Here is a 15,618-nt window from a genome sequence, read left to right on the forward strand (position 1 = left end):
TCGTTCGTTTTTGACCTCCCTATGTCGATCACCTCTCAAATTCGACAATATGCCGACGATACGGTGGTGTTTAGGCCAATTAGATGTGAATATGATGCGATATTACTTCAAAAAGATCTAGATAACATCGATGAATGGTGTCAAAATAACATGAGACTTAATGCTAAAAAATGCAAAGTTCTCCATATTACTCGCAAACGTAATCCCATTCATGCTCGTTATCATATTCACACTAATGACCTTCAAGCAGTTACCTCTTACAAATATCTTGGTATTCACTTTGAAAGCAATCTCTCTTGGTCAACGCATGTGTCCGCAATTACCACAAAATCTCTCCAAATTGTCGGATTCATAAAGCGTTTTGTGATATTTAACGACCCTGTAATTTTGATGAGGCTTTTTAACGGTTTATGTAGGCCCATACTTGAGTATGCTGCCCCTGTTTGGGTGCCTCATCAAAAACAACATATTACTAGCATAAATAAACCTCTTCGAAGGATCACAAAATTGTGTGCTAAGGGCGATTACGAGCAACGACTCGAACATTTAAATTTACCATCTATGGACCAGAGAGTGTGTTTTCTCAGTATACTTTTTATTATGAAATGTTTGTATGGTCGAATTGATCTTAATATTCACGATTTTGTTGATTTTAATCCAAGGTATTCCGAATCAGTTATTTTTAAACACAAATATGCCAGAACTAATTCTTTTAAATTCATTGTACACTAATTTTCCCCGTGTATGGCAAGAGATTCCTAATTATATTAGAGAACATTCTTAATTATATTAGAGAACATTCTTTATTTATTTTAACACATTTGTGACAGCTCTCCGGTCTTATGTCAGGCAACTTTAAACTTTTTATTTTTTTATCTTTAAACAATCATTTTTATCTGTACATAATATTTATATATATATATTTTTTAGATTCAAATTTAATGATTGTTCAATTTGATGCCTCGCAATTTTTATATCTTTGTATTTTTATTGTTTACTTATATGTTCAAGTGCAGTATATGGAGAGCCATCTCGATAGTGCTTTGCACTCATGGCAATCCTCAGGGTGCTGCACCGCTGTCTTGTTGTCATGTATTTTTGTGCCTGAAAATTGAATAAAATTTTAAAAAATAAAATAAGACTCTTTTTCGCAAGGGAATTATTTACTTTACTTACTTGTTGTTTCTAACCCAAGCTTATTTCTGTTCAATCTTTCAGCACGTGACACTAGATCACCGGACTCAGCCCTTATAAAACAGAGGGAAGTGTAGTGAATGCCCCTCCCTCCCAGCGTGACACAGGGTCATATGAGCTGTCCAGGAAGAGCGGAGCGGTCTCTTTGGATTTGATTACTGATAGACGTACAAGTGTGTTTTGATCACCGCTAATACTGCTACTACTAGCTTTAAAGCTAGGTATCAGTACCTGGAGGCCGGATGCAGACACAATAAAGGAACAGAAACCATACATGCTATGAGCTACGTTGCGTTCCCTTGTAGACCAACAACAACAACTTGCTGATGAGGACCATGACAGCGACTCAGCCGAAAGCATACACGAAGAATCGTTGGATGATCCAGTTGCGAATCAGGAAACAGATGATGACATGCCAGACAACATAATGTTCAAAGTAATACAGTCCTCATCCCCGCAGCGAGGCTGCCCAAAACTTATAGATAGCAACGGCTTTTCATATGTTATGCGAAGAACCGATTCTGTATCGACACAGGAACCGCAAGGTAATATGCGGGGCGACGGTGAAACAAAGGGGCTGCGATGACTTCATAATTATCCAGGGAAACCAGGTGAAGACGTGGTGACGGAGGTCGTGAAAAGTATAAAGTTTCAAGCCGCTTCAAATGTCTTCAGATCTGCTGCAACAATTGTGGAGGATGTCCTCGTCGAAAATGTCACAGATGCACCGATGCCGTCACTACCCAGAGTCTACAACCTGGTCAGGACGGCCAACAAGATCCGAGAAAGCCAGTGACCAAACCATCCGATAAACCTTGAATTTGCATTGACACATGAAAACATTCCAGAAGGTATTTTTAACTGACATATTTATGCAACTGACCTTAATATTAGACGATGTTTTATGCATCCTTTTTAATTTATAAAAAAAATCCAACAACAATTAATTTATTCCTTTAAAACTATGTTATTGGTCAATTGCTTTATTTCCAATGTAACATTGTTAAATACTTGTTTTTTAAGTTCAGAAATTTACCCAACGACATTTTAAGTCATTGTCATTGGTGATATCATTGCCTATAGTACAAAAAACGTTTTTTTTATAATATATTGTATGAATCTTGAGTTAATAATGAAACCTACTTAATATGTACACACCTGGCAACAACTACCATTAACTACATTTACAATTCTTTCGAAGTAAACCGATGTTTATTTTCTCATGTTTTTCAGGTTGGCATAATAGACTAAATCACAAAGTCGTAAACTCAGAAATCAACAAGAATTGAAAGTTACATGTAATGATCATATAATCACAAACAAACCGACAGTAAGTTATCTAGGACATGAACTCGATAACAATCTAACTGGAGGTTATATAGGTAAATCAGTTATAAAGAAAGTAAACTCAAGGGTAAAATTTTTATATAGAAATAGAAAGTACTTAACTTTCAGAGATCTTAAGTTACTAGCAAATAGTTTGGTGTTATGCCTTTACGATTATGCTTGTAGCGTGTGGTACTCTGGATTAAAAAAAACATTAAAAGTTAAATTGCAAACTGCACAAAATAAGACAGTCAGATGCATTCTTGGTCTTGAACCAAGGGATCACATTGGGGCTAATGAATTAAACTAACTGAATTGGCTCCCAGTAGATTTAAGAGTTAACAGATAAAACTTTGTCACATGTATTGTATTATTAATGGATTAAGCCCTACGTTTATGAATGATGGTATTAGTAGAGCAAATGTAATTCACCAGTACAATACTAGATTTGCAACTCAATCAATTTATAGACCATATATAGGTAACCACTCCCAAACAACCTTTGTTAACACGGCAATAACGTCATGAAATCACCTGCCAAAATTGATACAGTGTTCAGAAACCACCAATCAATTCAAAAGAAATATCAGGAAACATCTCAAAGAGGTTATGCTTGAAAGATTATAATTTATTTATATTGTTACTACATGTGTTATTGTTTATTGTAAATGTTTATTCTTAGGTGTTTTTATCCTTAAGGGCCACAATGGAAATAAGTTCGACCTTTGGTTACTTTTTTGTGTTACCCTAAATTCATTCTTTGTATTTTATATGTTGTGTTATTTTGTGAATTCGAATAAAGAAATAAAAAAAAAAATTTAAAAAAAAAGCCGAACACAGCATGAATATGTACAAGTTTCTTAAAGGCAGAAAAGACAGCATGTAAGCAGGCAAGGGAGGGTTTTCAAGCTGTGGGGAGATTACAGGGGGGAATTAATTGATGCCAATCAGCTGCTGAGGGAGCAGCAAAGTGTATGGGCATGATCCTTTTAGCCAGTAATTGTTTTAATTGTTGAAAAACTGTCCTACCTAAAAGTTAATTTATTGTAAATATTGTTGTGTAAAAAATGTGAACGTTTTATAAAATAATTTTTATCATGTAAATATTCAATGAAATCTTACGGTATATTTCTAAATTTCGATTTAACACACAATGTTTCTATCTTACAATGTTTATATCTTACAATGTTTATATCTACATTGTATTTTTTTTAATTGGAAATTTTGTATTTATTTTGTAAATATTTGAACGTTTTGTTAATAAATTATTTGACATGCAATAAATAGTTTTTTTTATAATTATTTGCGATGGGGCGACTGTGTCGCGACTTTGTTTTGGGGCGACTTTGCAATGGGGCGACTTGACTAGCATCCCGTTTCTATGTAAAATTAGCAACAAAAAAACAGGAATTACATAAAAAAAATGTATTATGGTTATACATTATGATATAATAATTAGGCCTAGCCTAGGCCTTATTTTTATATACTTCCACTCAAATCATGATGAAATAAGCATTTTGTATTCTCTTATTTAGGCCCTACAGGCGCCGACTAGCCAGTCATCGGCGGAATCCACTCGTCTCATTGTCAAACATGATCAAATTAAAATCCAGGTAGAAAGCTTAGCCTAGGCCTGCCTAGCTAGATAGAGGCCTAGGCCTATATGCTAGGCCTAGCCTAGTGTAGTGAAATACCCCTCCGCAAAATGGTTCAGTCCACCGAGTGACCCAAGGTCATGTGTGTCGTCCTGAAGGAATAGCATAAGCACGGATAATAGACACCGCTCATCAGAATTATAGACTGAGTTTTTACCGATTTTTTTTGATAACAAGATACCACATAAAGATTGTATATTTACAATTGGCCATTGCTGGGCAATGAACTCTAATGATCTCCGGCTGAATCGATGTGACCATATCTCCATCCTGTAAAATACAAATGTTAGTTAATCTATTGGGGGCCCGGGTTACTTCCAAGGTCGCTCGACCACCCGGGCCCCACACAAACCCCCTCACTACTCACTTAGGAGATGGGTTCGACGTCGTCGACATCCTCCCGAAACTGTGCCCATTTTGCGTGCGTCCTATGACAGTAGGTGCAACCCCCACAGGGCAGGTCGTCCGATATCCTAGTGAGATGTTTTGTAGGCCGGCAGCAAAAAGACTGGGATGTGTTTCTACCACAGCTAACTGGAGCCCATCGGGTGACGGTAAATCGCTCGAAGCGATTGTAGGGTACCGTTGTTTAAATATTTTAGTGTTCTTGTATCTCCATAGGTTGATTTCGGCGCAACCGATATCCGGTTGACACAACGGCAAATCGATGGACGGTGGCGTTCCCTGTCGGTAGAGGCAGGAAGAAACCCTGCGACGACTACTCGAATCTGTACCTACCCCAGCACCAACAGCGGAGGTCAGTGGAGACGTGACCGGTGTGGAGACTGCCCTCGAATCAACGCCAGAACCACCACCATTAAGCGCGCCGAGGATCCACGCCCACAGCGTAAATACCTGTGCGTGTTCCCAGGATGCGTATTCGAGGCTGTGCACAACATGAGGAGGCATGTGTGGTCCCACCACCTCCCTGCATGTTTTAAACTACCATCCACTCCGCAAAAGACACAGACCAAGCTCTGCCTGCTGCGGAAGTACGCCATTGAGATACTGGGTAGACCGGAGTCCACTTTGGACAACCTAGTCACCCAACTGAATACCGAGAGGGCTGTTGGTCCGCATTTAGGTGGCATCGACCAGAGGACACTGGACATGATGTTTGAGATACAAGCGTCGATCGGAGGTGAGCCACCTGAAGGATTTACCCTTGCCACTCAACCACCCAGCGGCCCTAATCCACTGGCGCTACATGGTAGCGATGGCCCAGCGGATGGATCTCACCAGGATGAGCCAGCTAGCCGCCGAAGCTGAGGCCAAGACTGCCCTCAGCCAGGCACCAGACCTAAAAACGTCAAACGCAAGAGGAGGCTCAGGTCACCGACCCCCTCCAGATGGGAGAAGAAGACGGTACGCACCACGATAGGAGCGTTCGACGCCCACTTCCACTTGGACTGCTTGAGTAACACTGATGGAGACCTTGCTAGCTGAACCAGTTGGAGCTCAGACAAAGCCGGTAAGACCTGTCGGGGGTGTCGCCATCTTTTGCGATCCTCCCTCCTACCCTTCAGCGGAGGAGATCCATCGCCTTCTGCGAGAGGGGTATAAGGTGGGGGTCGGGGTGCACTCCAAGAAGGATGTCTCTTCAGGTCAACTCTCCCAACTGAAGGCCTTGGTGCGCTCCGGCGCTACCCGGATGCTCGGAGAGATTGGCTTGGACCACTCCGTTCCGGTAGCCGATTGGTTTAGACAGGAGGAGATGTTGCGCTGCCTTCTGGCACAGGGTTTCTCACAGCGACAACATCTAGCGATCTGCCTGCACATGAGAGGCAGCCACGACCCGACATGCTCCCAGAACTGCCTTAACATCTTGCAGATAGCACGAATTTCGAGAAGCGTACGCATTCTTCTTCATAATTTGTCATCGACTGTGTTAATGGTCGATAGGTTTAGGAGTGTTTTCCCCCTGACCTATTTCAGCTTTACACGGTCAGTGGAGAATTTCAACGCAGAACAGAAGGAAGCGTGCAGGCACATCTTTCACATGAATGACCGCCGCCTGTTGCTGGAGTCGGATGGGCCCCACTTCGCTCCTCCGGGGCAACGAGTGGGTGCACCACATCTGCTCTATCCAACAGCAGAGGCAGTCGGAAGGATCTTGGGCCAGGACGCTCTCTTGAGGTTTTTTGAAGGAATAGCATAAGCACGGATATTAATAGACACCGCTCATCGGATAGACCGAGTGTTTACCGTGTTTGATAACAAGATACCACATAAAGATTGTAGTATTTACTATTGGCCATTGCTGGGCAATGAACTCCAAAGAGGCAAGCCCAGTACGACAAGTAAGCTACATTACTTTCTGCTAGTTGGTTTATACTCTCGGCCGTTTTACAACATTAGGCTAGGCCTAGGCCTAGCCTAGCTAGCAGCACTGACACACTGACTGGAAGGAATATTGAATCAACGCAATGCAAGAAAATACTACATACCACTTAATTTACATCAATGATATAAACAGCCCAGTTCGTTTACGCCATTATATCATTTTTTTAAATAATAAATTAGTTAATAGAACTAAATTTAGCCTAGGCCTAGCCCAGAGGCCTACGTTCCTTCTTCCGTCAATGAAATTGAAAATTCATAACACGTCAACTGTGTTATTCTAGAGGGCGCTATTTAACAAATTGTAAACATCACAACACGTAGTTTAATAGAAATAGTAGTGTTGTAAAAATCGGTAGTCTTGAGCGAATATGTTTCCGTGAAGTTTATTTATTGTTTATTTACCGTACTGTTAATGTCAACATGCAAGTTAGTAACGTATGGAAGCCCCGTTATAAGTTGATTCTACTGGGCGAATGCGACGTTGGGAAAACCTCTCTTTTTGAGCGATTTAGAAATAAAGAAATTCCAGACTCTCGTCAGGCCTCGCTAATAATTGACCGGTCGCAATTCACCAGGCATCTTGCAGTGGGCGAGGACAGTACACCGGTTGAGGTAAGTAAAGTAAAGCTTATATTATTATTATTTATTATTTAACATTTATCTACAAACGCAGTATAAACAAATGGAAGTGGCTATTGGCACGGTCTACCTATGCCAATGGAATACCTTGTCGGTAACAAATTTGATGCAAGAAAACTAAAAAATACATACATGCTCAGCTTGATCATGTCAACAAATATTATTATAAGGATTAAATTGTACAATTCTTTTTTAGGTTGAATTATGGGACACAGCAGATATGGAACGAGCACGCTCTCTGACAGAGACTTACTTCCGTGGATCCACGGCCGGTCTTCTCGTCTATGACATTTCAAGGGCTGTTACTCTCAGACGTATTCCTGAATGGATACGAACGTTTAATTGTCGAATTGAAAATGCTCCGATTTTTCTTATAGGAAATAAATTAGATCTAGAGCCTGAAGAATATTCCAACGGGGAATCAACTATTGTACATGCTCGCGATATACTTGGGAAAAATTTAGAAGGGATAGCGAAAGTTTACGAAGTATCCGCAAAAGAAGATATATCTGTAGAATCTATGTTTCACAAAGTCGCCGAATATTTATTTTATGATTTACAAAACTGTAAATGTACCGATGTACATGACAAATCGGGAGATGTAATTCGACTTCACTACAGAAAATCAAGACACAGTGATGTCGACATACTTTGTATGGAAACAAAGGGTATAATTAAAACAAAAACAGATATAAATTGTTGTGATCGGTGAAAATAATTAGGTATAAATAACTAATGGACTAGGATATACGTACAGCCACTGGACGTATAACAAAAAATAGTTATACGTACAGCCGCTGGACATATAACGTGTATTTTGTTAATACGTACCGCAGTTGGCCGCCGCTGGACGTACAACATGTAAAACTCGTCCTAAATAGTAAAACTCGTCTCTAAGTAGTAAAACTCGTCCTAAATAGTAACTCATCCTCATAGTAAAACTCAGAGTCCTAAATGATAAAACTTGTCCTAAATATTAAAAAACCTAACCCTCTAAATAATCTCTCTTAAATTACAAAAAAAAAGACGTCGTAAATCAGAGAATGGATCCTACAACCTCTAGGCCACAGCCTCATCACAATCCCACCACACCACACAGCTGGCTTGCGAAAAACCCTTTCCATGTGGGTTAACATGTGACATATATCTATGCTTATATAATTGGTTGCCTGTCGCGGCACGTATAAGTATAACAGTTGTTATACGTACCGTCACTGTACGTATAGCCAGTCCCATAACTAATTTGGCAATAAAACAACGCATTAATTATACAGGGTATATAATTTTTAGATAGTAGTGGAACCTAAAGTTTATCTAATATAAGGCCTCCCACCCACATTACCATCAAGTTTCTTTATTTAAAGATATGTTGTCCCCTAAAAAAAATTTCTTTTTCCAATTTTTTTGTTGAATATGCCTATTAATGTCACGTAATAGTTTGTCCGAGTCATTTTTCATGTGTTTGGGGAACAGTACATCTTTAAACCATCTTAGTACCTTATATAATTATGTCAAATAAATATTTGTATTAAGTTTTTATTTTAAGTGTAAATGCAAATATTCTATTGTATTATTGTATTGTATATCATTTGAAAGTACTATCAATTTACATGTAAATAATAACAGCAGTATGCTGAAGTGATATAGTGTATGGTATAGTTTGTATTTTTAAGTGCCATTGTTTTAACTGACAAAATGTTTGTAGTGATAATACACTGCGTAGTACATGCATATACATAGTACTTTAATTACAGTAGTTTACTGTATTATATTTTTAATTTTAAAAAATAATAAATTATATCATTTTATAGATTCATAAATAATTCTATTTCTACAAAAATGAAAATATTTCCATTTGTATCCATTATGGAGGAATTAAATTCCTCAATCGTTTATTTATAATTAATTCAATTTTGTTCCATAATAGAATATTATCTATTAGTACTGTATTTATATTTTACAGAGCATTGTGTACAATTATAATATTATTATTATTTATGATACATTCCTTTAAATGTTGTTGACATTTAACTGAAATTGAAGGCATGCAATTACAGACACATATACTGTTAAAATATTTAGTATTATGTGTTATGAGTCATATCCAAAATAGAATATACATTATTTTATAAAAGCAGTGAGCTTTTAAAAGTAGAATGATTGTATGAAGAGTCCAGTAAAAAACATGACACTTTTATTTTTAAATATACTATTTTAACATAAATCTTGTATTGTTCATGATCATGTTCAGATGTACATATCAATGTGAAGAGGCTCTTGATTGTTAGTATACACTTTTGTCCCGTTTATGTTTGTGAAGGCAAAATAAATGATGATAAAACTCAACATACATAATAATATGTATTAAAATATTAATGTACGGTAATAACCTTAACATTACAATTACTATCTTATCTTATGTTACAGTACTGTTTTTATGATGAAAATGTGCAAAGCTTTTAGTATAATTTGCTGAGTATTAAATACCACTTGATAAAAAACTGAATACACTTGACCTTTTATTACTTCCATGAAAGCATAACGAATGATCTATGCTTAAAGTATGCATGTATTAAGTTATAGCTATGGACAGTGTAAGAGGGGGGGGGGGGGGGGGGGTATGCAGTATTTATTGATTAGTCAGTCCTATGATCAACTCTACAGTCAACTATTATATTATAACCATGGGATATCCAATGATGAGATTCAGTCCCACAGTCAACTATTATAGCCATGCGATATCCAATGAGATTCAGTTCAACAGTCAACTATTATATTATAGCCATAGGATATCCAATGAGATTCAGTCCCACAGTCAACTATTATATCATAGCCATGGGATATCCAATGAGATTCAGTCCCAGTCAACTATTATATTATAGCCATGGGATATCCAATGATGATCGAGATTCGGTCCCACAGTCAACTATTATATTATAGCCATGGGATATCCAATGATGACTCAGTCCCATGGTCAATTATTATAATTATAGCCATGGGATATCCAATGAGATTCAGTCCCACAGTCAACTATTATATTATAGCCATGGGATATCCAACGAGATTCAGTCTCACAGTCAACTATTATATTATAGCCATGGGATATCCAATGAGATTCAGTCCCACAGTCAACTATAGTATTATAGCCATGGGATATCCAATGATGAGATTCAGTCCCATGGTCAACTCTTCTATTACAGCCATGGGATATCCAATGAGATTCAGTCCCATAGTCAACTATTATATTATAGTCATGGGATATCCAATGATGAGATTCGGTCCCATGGTCAACTATTATATTATAGCCATGGGATATCCAATGATGAGATTCAGTCCCATGGTCAACTATTATATTATAGCCATGGAATATCTAATGATGAAATTCAGTCCCATGGTAAACTCTATAGGCATGGTCTTAAAACTAAGATGGGTTTAAGACTAAAGTATTTCTTCACCCTCTATCTCCTCCTAAATGCTGTGATCAACTACATGGACAATTTCCTGGTGAAAAGCTGTAATAATGTTGTACTACTTTTTATGTATTTTTTAATGTCAGGTTGATGTTATTGATGGATTAAGAGTAGTTTGTTTGCTATCACTTGCTCGTGCTAAGTTATGTACGTTTGTGAACTAATCATTAACTATAATTCCAAGCTTTCAGAAAGCATTTTAAAGAATACAGTAAACAAGAACAAGTTTTCAGTTTCTTTGTGTATAGAATATAATTATGAGGATTTGATATTTTATACTGCAATAAAATACAAGGTTAATGAGATTACAGCAAGCTTTTTAATGTCTTTATTTACAGTGAATAGAATTACATATTTCTGCAGGTTGTTATTATTATCAATCAATTGGAAAGTGATACCAAGATTGAGTGTTATATTAAGACATACCATGTGATGGTTACTGGCACACTAGTGTGTAGTACAGAGGCTGGCCAATCAGAGAGTTTATTCAACGAATTTGAGCAGAAAAATAGTAACTGCATCATAAAATTTAAGTGCACTTGACGCGACTAATGAAATAAACACTAACCGCAAACAGTTAATACAATTTCATAACCTAAACATTTTATAGGATGCGATGGTACTAGAAAAGGCAACACTGTCTTATCTTTAGGGTTATATAGTGGGGTGCATCTCGGACCCGTTTTTCCAATTCTAGTTGTTGCACAACAATACCTATTTTTTTCATATTCAAATTTTTAAGTACACAGTATTCTTTAGTCATGAGATATGGAGCGAAAATACAGGCATGCGAGAATGCATGGTTTCAAAACCAGTCTGGCTATTCCTACTGTGTGGTGCTTTAGTCTCATTAATTAAGCCACTGGCCATCTGTACAAAATGTACCTATGCATGATAAAAAAACTTGATATTCTGTTTGAAAAGCGTACAAGATCTCCAAAATCACTTTACTGGACTGTTGGTTGTTTCCGGTCAGTCAGAACATTTTGTACACAGTATAGTAACATGTTTATGTAACCTTCTTGATCATGCGTTTTTGATTGACAATTTTTCCATGGTCTTATTGTGATAGTGATCTTATTTCAATATTTTTGTTCATAAATTAAAACATACCAAACTCAGACATTCCGTAGAAGTGCATCAAACATTGAAATGTAATTCCATAGTATATATTTTTCTAAGTGAAACATCCAAAATTCTTCAATAAAATTATATTGTCTATTATAAATTCAGAAATGTTTACTCTTTTTTTTCTGTTTTTCCGGATTCGATTTGTTCCGTTTCTCCTTCCCTGTATGCTGGGAATGTTTCCCATGGCGTATTCAAATCAAATTTACGGAATTCTTGCGTCATCTCTAGTGGTTCGCAAATAATTCGTTTCTGTTCATCATCGTACCTTACCTATAAAATAAACGGCAACAAATTGATGAACTATGACCTGTACATGTATAATATAAGTCCAAACCAAACTTAATACCGGTGTTACTATGTAATACATGTGTGACACTGAATTACAGATTTTGCCTATGATACAGTACAGACAATATTCTTGATATGTTTGTACACATACCTCTACATAACCACTTAGAGGGAAATCTTTTCTAAGTGGATGTCCCTCAAATCCATAATCTGTCAAAATACGTCTCAAGTCAGGATGATCAGAGAAAAATACTCCATACATGTCCCATATCTACAAAAAAAAGGAATGGTTTCAGGCTGTCTCAAGTTTGTAAATTGTAATACCAGCTTGGCCTGGAGCTGCATTGGCAAAGCTTGGCCTGCAACTGCATTGGCAACAGCTTGGGCTACAACTACATTAGCAACAGCTTGGGCTGCAACTGCATTGGCAACAGCTTGGGCTGCAACTGCATTGGCAACAGCTGGCGGCAACTTGTTAATTTTATTCTTACCTCTCGTTCATACCAATCGGCTGCTTTGAATATACAGTATATAGAATCCAATGGTGTTAGCTCATCTGTATACGTCTTTACTCTAATTCTTGAATTATATCGAAGTGAAAGTAAATTGTATATCACCTGTAAAAATAAGCAATTTAAATTCAAACTAGACATGAAACTCGTCACTTTGACGAGTTAGTTATCCGCACCACGACAAACGCCACATGCACGTCATACGTTGGAATATTGCACACAGAGATAAAGATTATGGCATTATGACAAGAACTGAAGAATATGATATGCTGTTAGTGCTGAATTCTGTCAATTTTGTGTCATATAGTATATACATGCAAACAGTATAATCTGTATACATATTAAATACAGTGTAGAATAGGTGAAATTACGGGACCCGCCATTTATTCCAATTTTTAACATGGCGACGGTATCAAAATGAAACACTTAGATAGCAATTTCAGAAGGAAATTATCTTAGGAACAACATATTAACGTGTAGAAGAAATTTGAATACGTAAAATATAGATGCGCACCCTTTTAAATGTGATGAACTATTACGCAAAATATGAAAATACAACTTTTTTTATTCAACTGGCCATATGATGACGTCACAACATCCGATTGGCAAAATGTTTACATGAATTCGTATCTACAATCCAATAGCTTCCAGAAAACGTTTTAATCGTGATTATCACATTTTATTCTTACAAGCTATTACAGAATAAAATTTACTGTAAAGATGAAATTAATGACCCACGTAATTAAAATTTTTAGGCATGATGACGTCATAAAAATTAAAATATTTTTATCTCATGCTAAAGAAAGTTGATTGACCTACACAATATATAAATGTAGGAGAAAAAGGAATACAGATAAGCGTGATGCGCTCCATTGAATGTGATGAGCAATAACGAAAGAGACAAAAATCCTATATTTTACATTCGTGTGGCCATACGATGACGTCACAATGTTTTTTTTAGCCTTATCGATGCATGATCCGATATCTACAACTCATCAACTTCTAGATTTTGTAATAAAAATAAACGGTTCACGGTTTACTTTAGAAACTATGACTGTTTAAAAAAAGACAAAATTTTGACGATTTTTTTAAGCTTTTTCATAAAAAACGCGCATGAAATGTTTAATTCAACGTGTTCGTATGGCGTTATTTAAATTGGAAAAGGTCTAAATTGTTTTCAAAATTACTAGGAAAGGCTTGAAAAATATAATTCAAGAGAAAAAAATATGTTTTTAACGCTATGTGCACACCGCGTGCGTAAAAAATTGCGCGCCCGTGGGAATTTATGACATGCTCAAAATGACAAGAAACGCATAAAAAGTTGATTAGAAATTAATTTTGCGCATTTTGAAATTTTAAATGCGCGTGCGCGCGTAACTTCTTGTGAAACATGCCATTTTTAATCCGTAGAAAGTTTGCCCCTGATATGACTTAAATTTTGTCAAAGTGTCAATACTAAATGACTTTTGGTTTTTAATCTATGATCAATCATTGAAATTCATAAAATTGCGCGTAAGTCACGTTGCGCAACTATGACGTCATTCAAAAATAGGAGGTGCACAACTTCACGTAAATGCCCATATGTTGTCAAAGTTATGAAATGTTATCTTTACACATTTTAGAGAAACGCGATCCACAAAAAGGAAGGATGGAAAGAAGAAGAATACAGAAAAAAACTGTTGATCTCATACAATAACAAGGAGTTATCCGCTTGGTATACCAAGCGGATAACTAATTATTCAATTACAGTTTTTATAACACCATTGTACCCTTGCAATTTGATTGATTCATTTTGTATCATGTGTCATTCAGTAGTACTGTTAATCAACTGGAAGGAAAAGTGATATTTAAAAGTTCTATTGCATACTATTCAAGGTGATCAAAAAATTGAGTTGATGATGGAAATATTTTTATTTTTATCTTTTCTTACAAACCTCAAACCTATTAATTCTTTTTGGAACATCTATGGCTGTTTCATCAACAAGTGATTTAAACTGTGCATTGCTGTGATCTCGTAAAAATGTCAAAACGGGTAAAACGCCCTCAGGGTGTATCATAACCTCAAGTTCGTTCTGGTGAGTTACTTGGACTTTCTGGACGTATTTGGGTATGCAATCTGCCACATAGCGTCCATACTCTTCTAAGGTGTCTCTCTTGAGTTGATCAAATGGTTTTAGTGTAGCTGAAATGGATTGAAATACAAATAATATACTATATACAGTATATGCTATCTATGGCATATTTATTTATAGAATTAATAAATTCATTGTATGTAATTACATTGTTTCATAGGCCTAGCAAAATTATTTACTTACGTTTTACATCGGTTGATTCCCATCTTTTTTGACTAGTGACAGGATATGCTATTAAATAAGTATAAAAAAATAATCAAAATCAGGTGTTATTTATTAACCTAGTCTTGTTACTGTCTAGTATGTAGCCTAGGCCTAGTACCCCTAGCTTAGTAGTAGTATATTTATTATCATACTATTAAGTAGTAGGCTAGGATGCCAATATAATATCATGAATAGGCCCTATTTTATGGATGTATATTGTAAAAAATATTGTACATTTTGTATTTAAAATGCACTTAAATTTAACAAACATTTTTTTTTTAGATAGGCCTAGTGGTTCATGATATTATAATGTAGTTTCATTTAAACCAGTTAATGACATGCATAAAAATAATGATTTACATTGGTGGGGCGAACTGACTTGGCAATAATTGACTGCCCGAGGACTACCTAACTAGGCTAGGCCTCTAGTAGGTAAGCCCTAGCTACTAGGCTAGCTAGTCGGTCTCCAGATGCGTTAGGATAAAAACATCTAGGCCTAGACAGCAAGATTTGACTTGTATCCACATCCACGGACATCAAAAACAGTATAAATAAGAACAACTTACCATATCTAACTTTTGGAAGCCTGCATAAATATTTTATGGAGCTCCCAACTCGAGCTGCAATGGAAGCCATTTTGTTAATACACTGATGATGCAAAAAGATCTTAGATAGAGGGCGGTCGACCAAAAAAAGAATTAAAGAACCTATTTTGTTCAAATCA

General features: G+C 36.5%; 4 protein-coding genes across 5 annotated transcripts in view; 2 read left to right on the forward strand and 2 right to left on the reverse strand.

The window, feature by feature from the left end:
* Positions 1–6,756, reverse strand: part of LOC144849945 (CMP-N-acetylneuraminate-beta-1,4-galactoside alpha-2,3-sialyltransferase-like) — a 125,040-nt gene extending 118,284 nt beyond the window's left edge. For both annotated transcript variants that reach the window (XR_013614019.1, XM_078707082.1), the window contains exon 1: positions 6,623–6,756. The gene's annotated coding sequence lies outside the window, so the exon portion shown is untranslated. The remainder of the gene's footprint in view (positions 1–6,622) is intronic.
* Positions 5,602–6,333, forward strand: LOC144850978 (uncharacterized). The gene has a single exon (XM_078708501.1). It carries the CDS (start codon positions 5,602–5,604, stop codon positions 6,331–6,333), a length of 732 nt encoding a protein of 243 aa, XP_078564627.1.
* A 107-nt stretch (positions 6,757–6,863) lies between the features above and the next one.
* On the forward strand, positions 6,864–9,145 carry LOC144850225 (uncharacterized). Its single transcript, XM_078707461.1, has 2 exons — positions 6,864–7,130; positions 7,354–9,145. The coding sequence occupies exons 1-2, from the start codon at positions 6,939–6,941 to the stop codon at positions 7,867–7,869; spliced, it is 708 nt and encodes a 235-aa protein (XP_078563587.1). The 5' UTR covers positions 6,864–6,938; the 3' UTR covers positions 7,870–9,145.
* Positions 9,146–10,927: 1,782 nt separating this feature from the next.
* On the reverse strand, positions 10,928–15,578 carry LOC144849948 (NADH dehydrogenase [ubiquinone] iron-sulfur protein 3, mitochondrial-like). Its single transcript, XM_078707087.1, has 6 exons — positions 15,461–15,578; positions 14,874–14,921; positions 14,493–14,740; positions 12,538–12,663; positions 12,198–12,317; positions 10,928–12,028 (listed from the first exon to the last, which is right to left on the reverse strand). Exons 1-6 carry the CDS (start codon positions 15,528–15,530, stop codon positions 11,867–11,869), a joined length of 774 nt encoding a protein of 257 aa, XP_078563213.1. The 5' UTR covers positions 15,531–15,578; the 3' UTR covers positions 10,928–11,866.
* Positions 15,579–15,618: the final 40 nt, after the last annotated feature.

Source organism: Antedon bifida, chromosome 8 (genome assembly GCF_963402885.1).
Source record: "Antedon bifida chromosome 8, ecAntBifi1.1, whole genome shotgun sequence".
In the NCBI taxonomy this organism is placed as follows: domain Eukaryota; kingdom Metazoa; phylum Echinodermata; class Crinoidea; order Comatulida; family Antedonidae; genus Antedon; species Antedon bifida.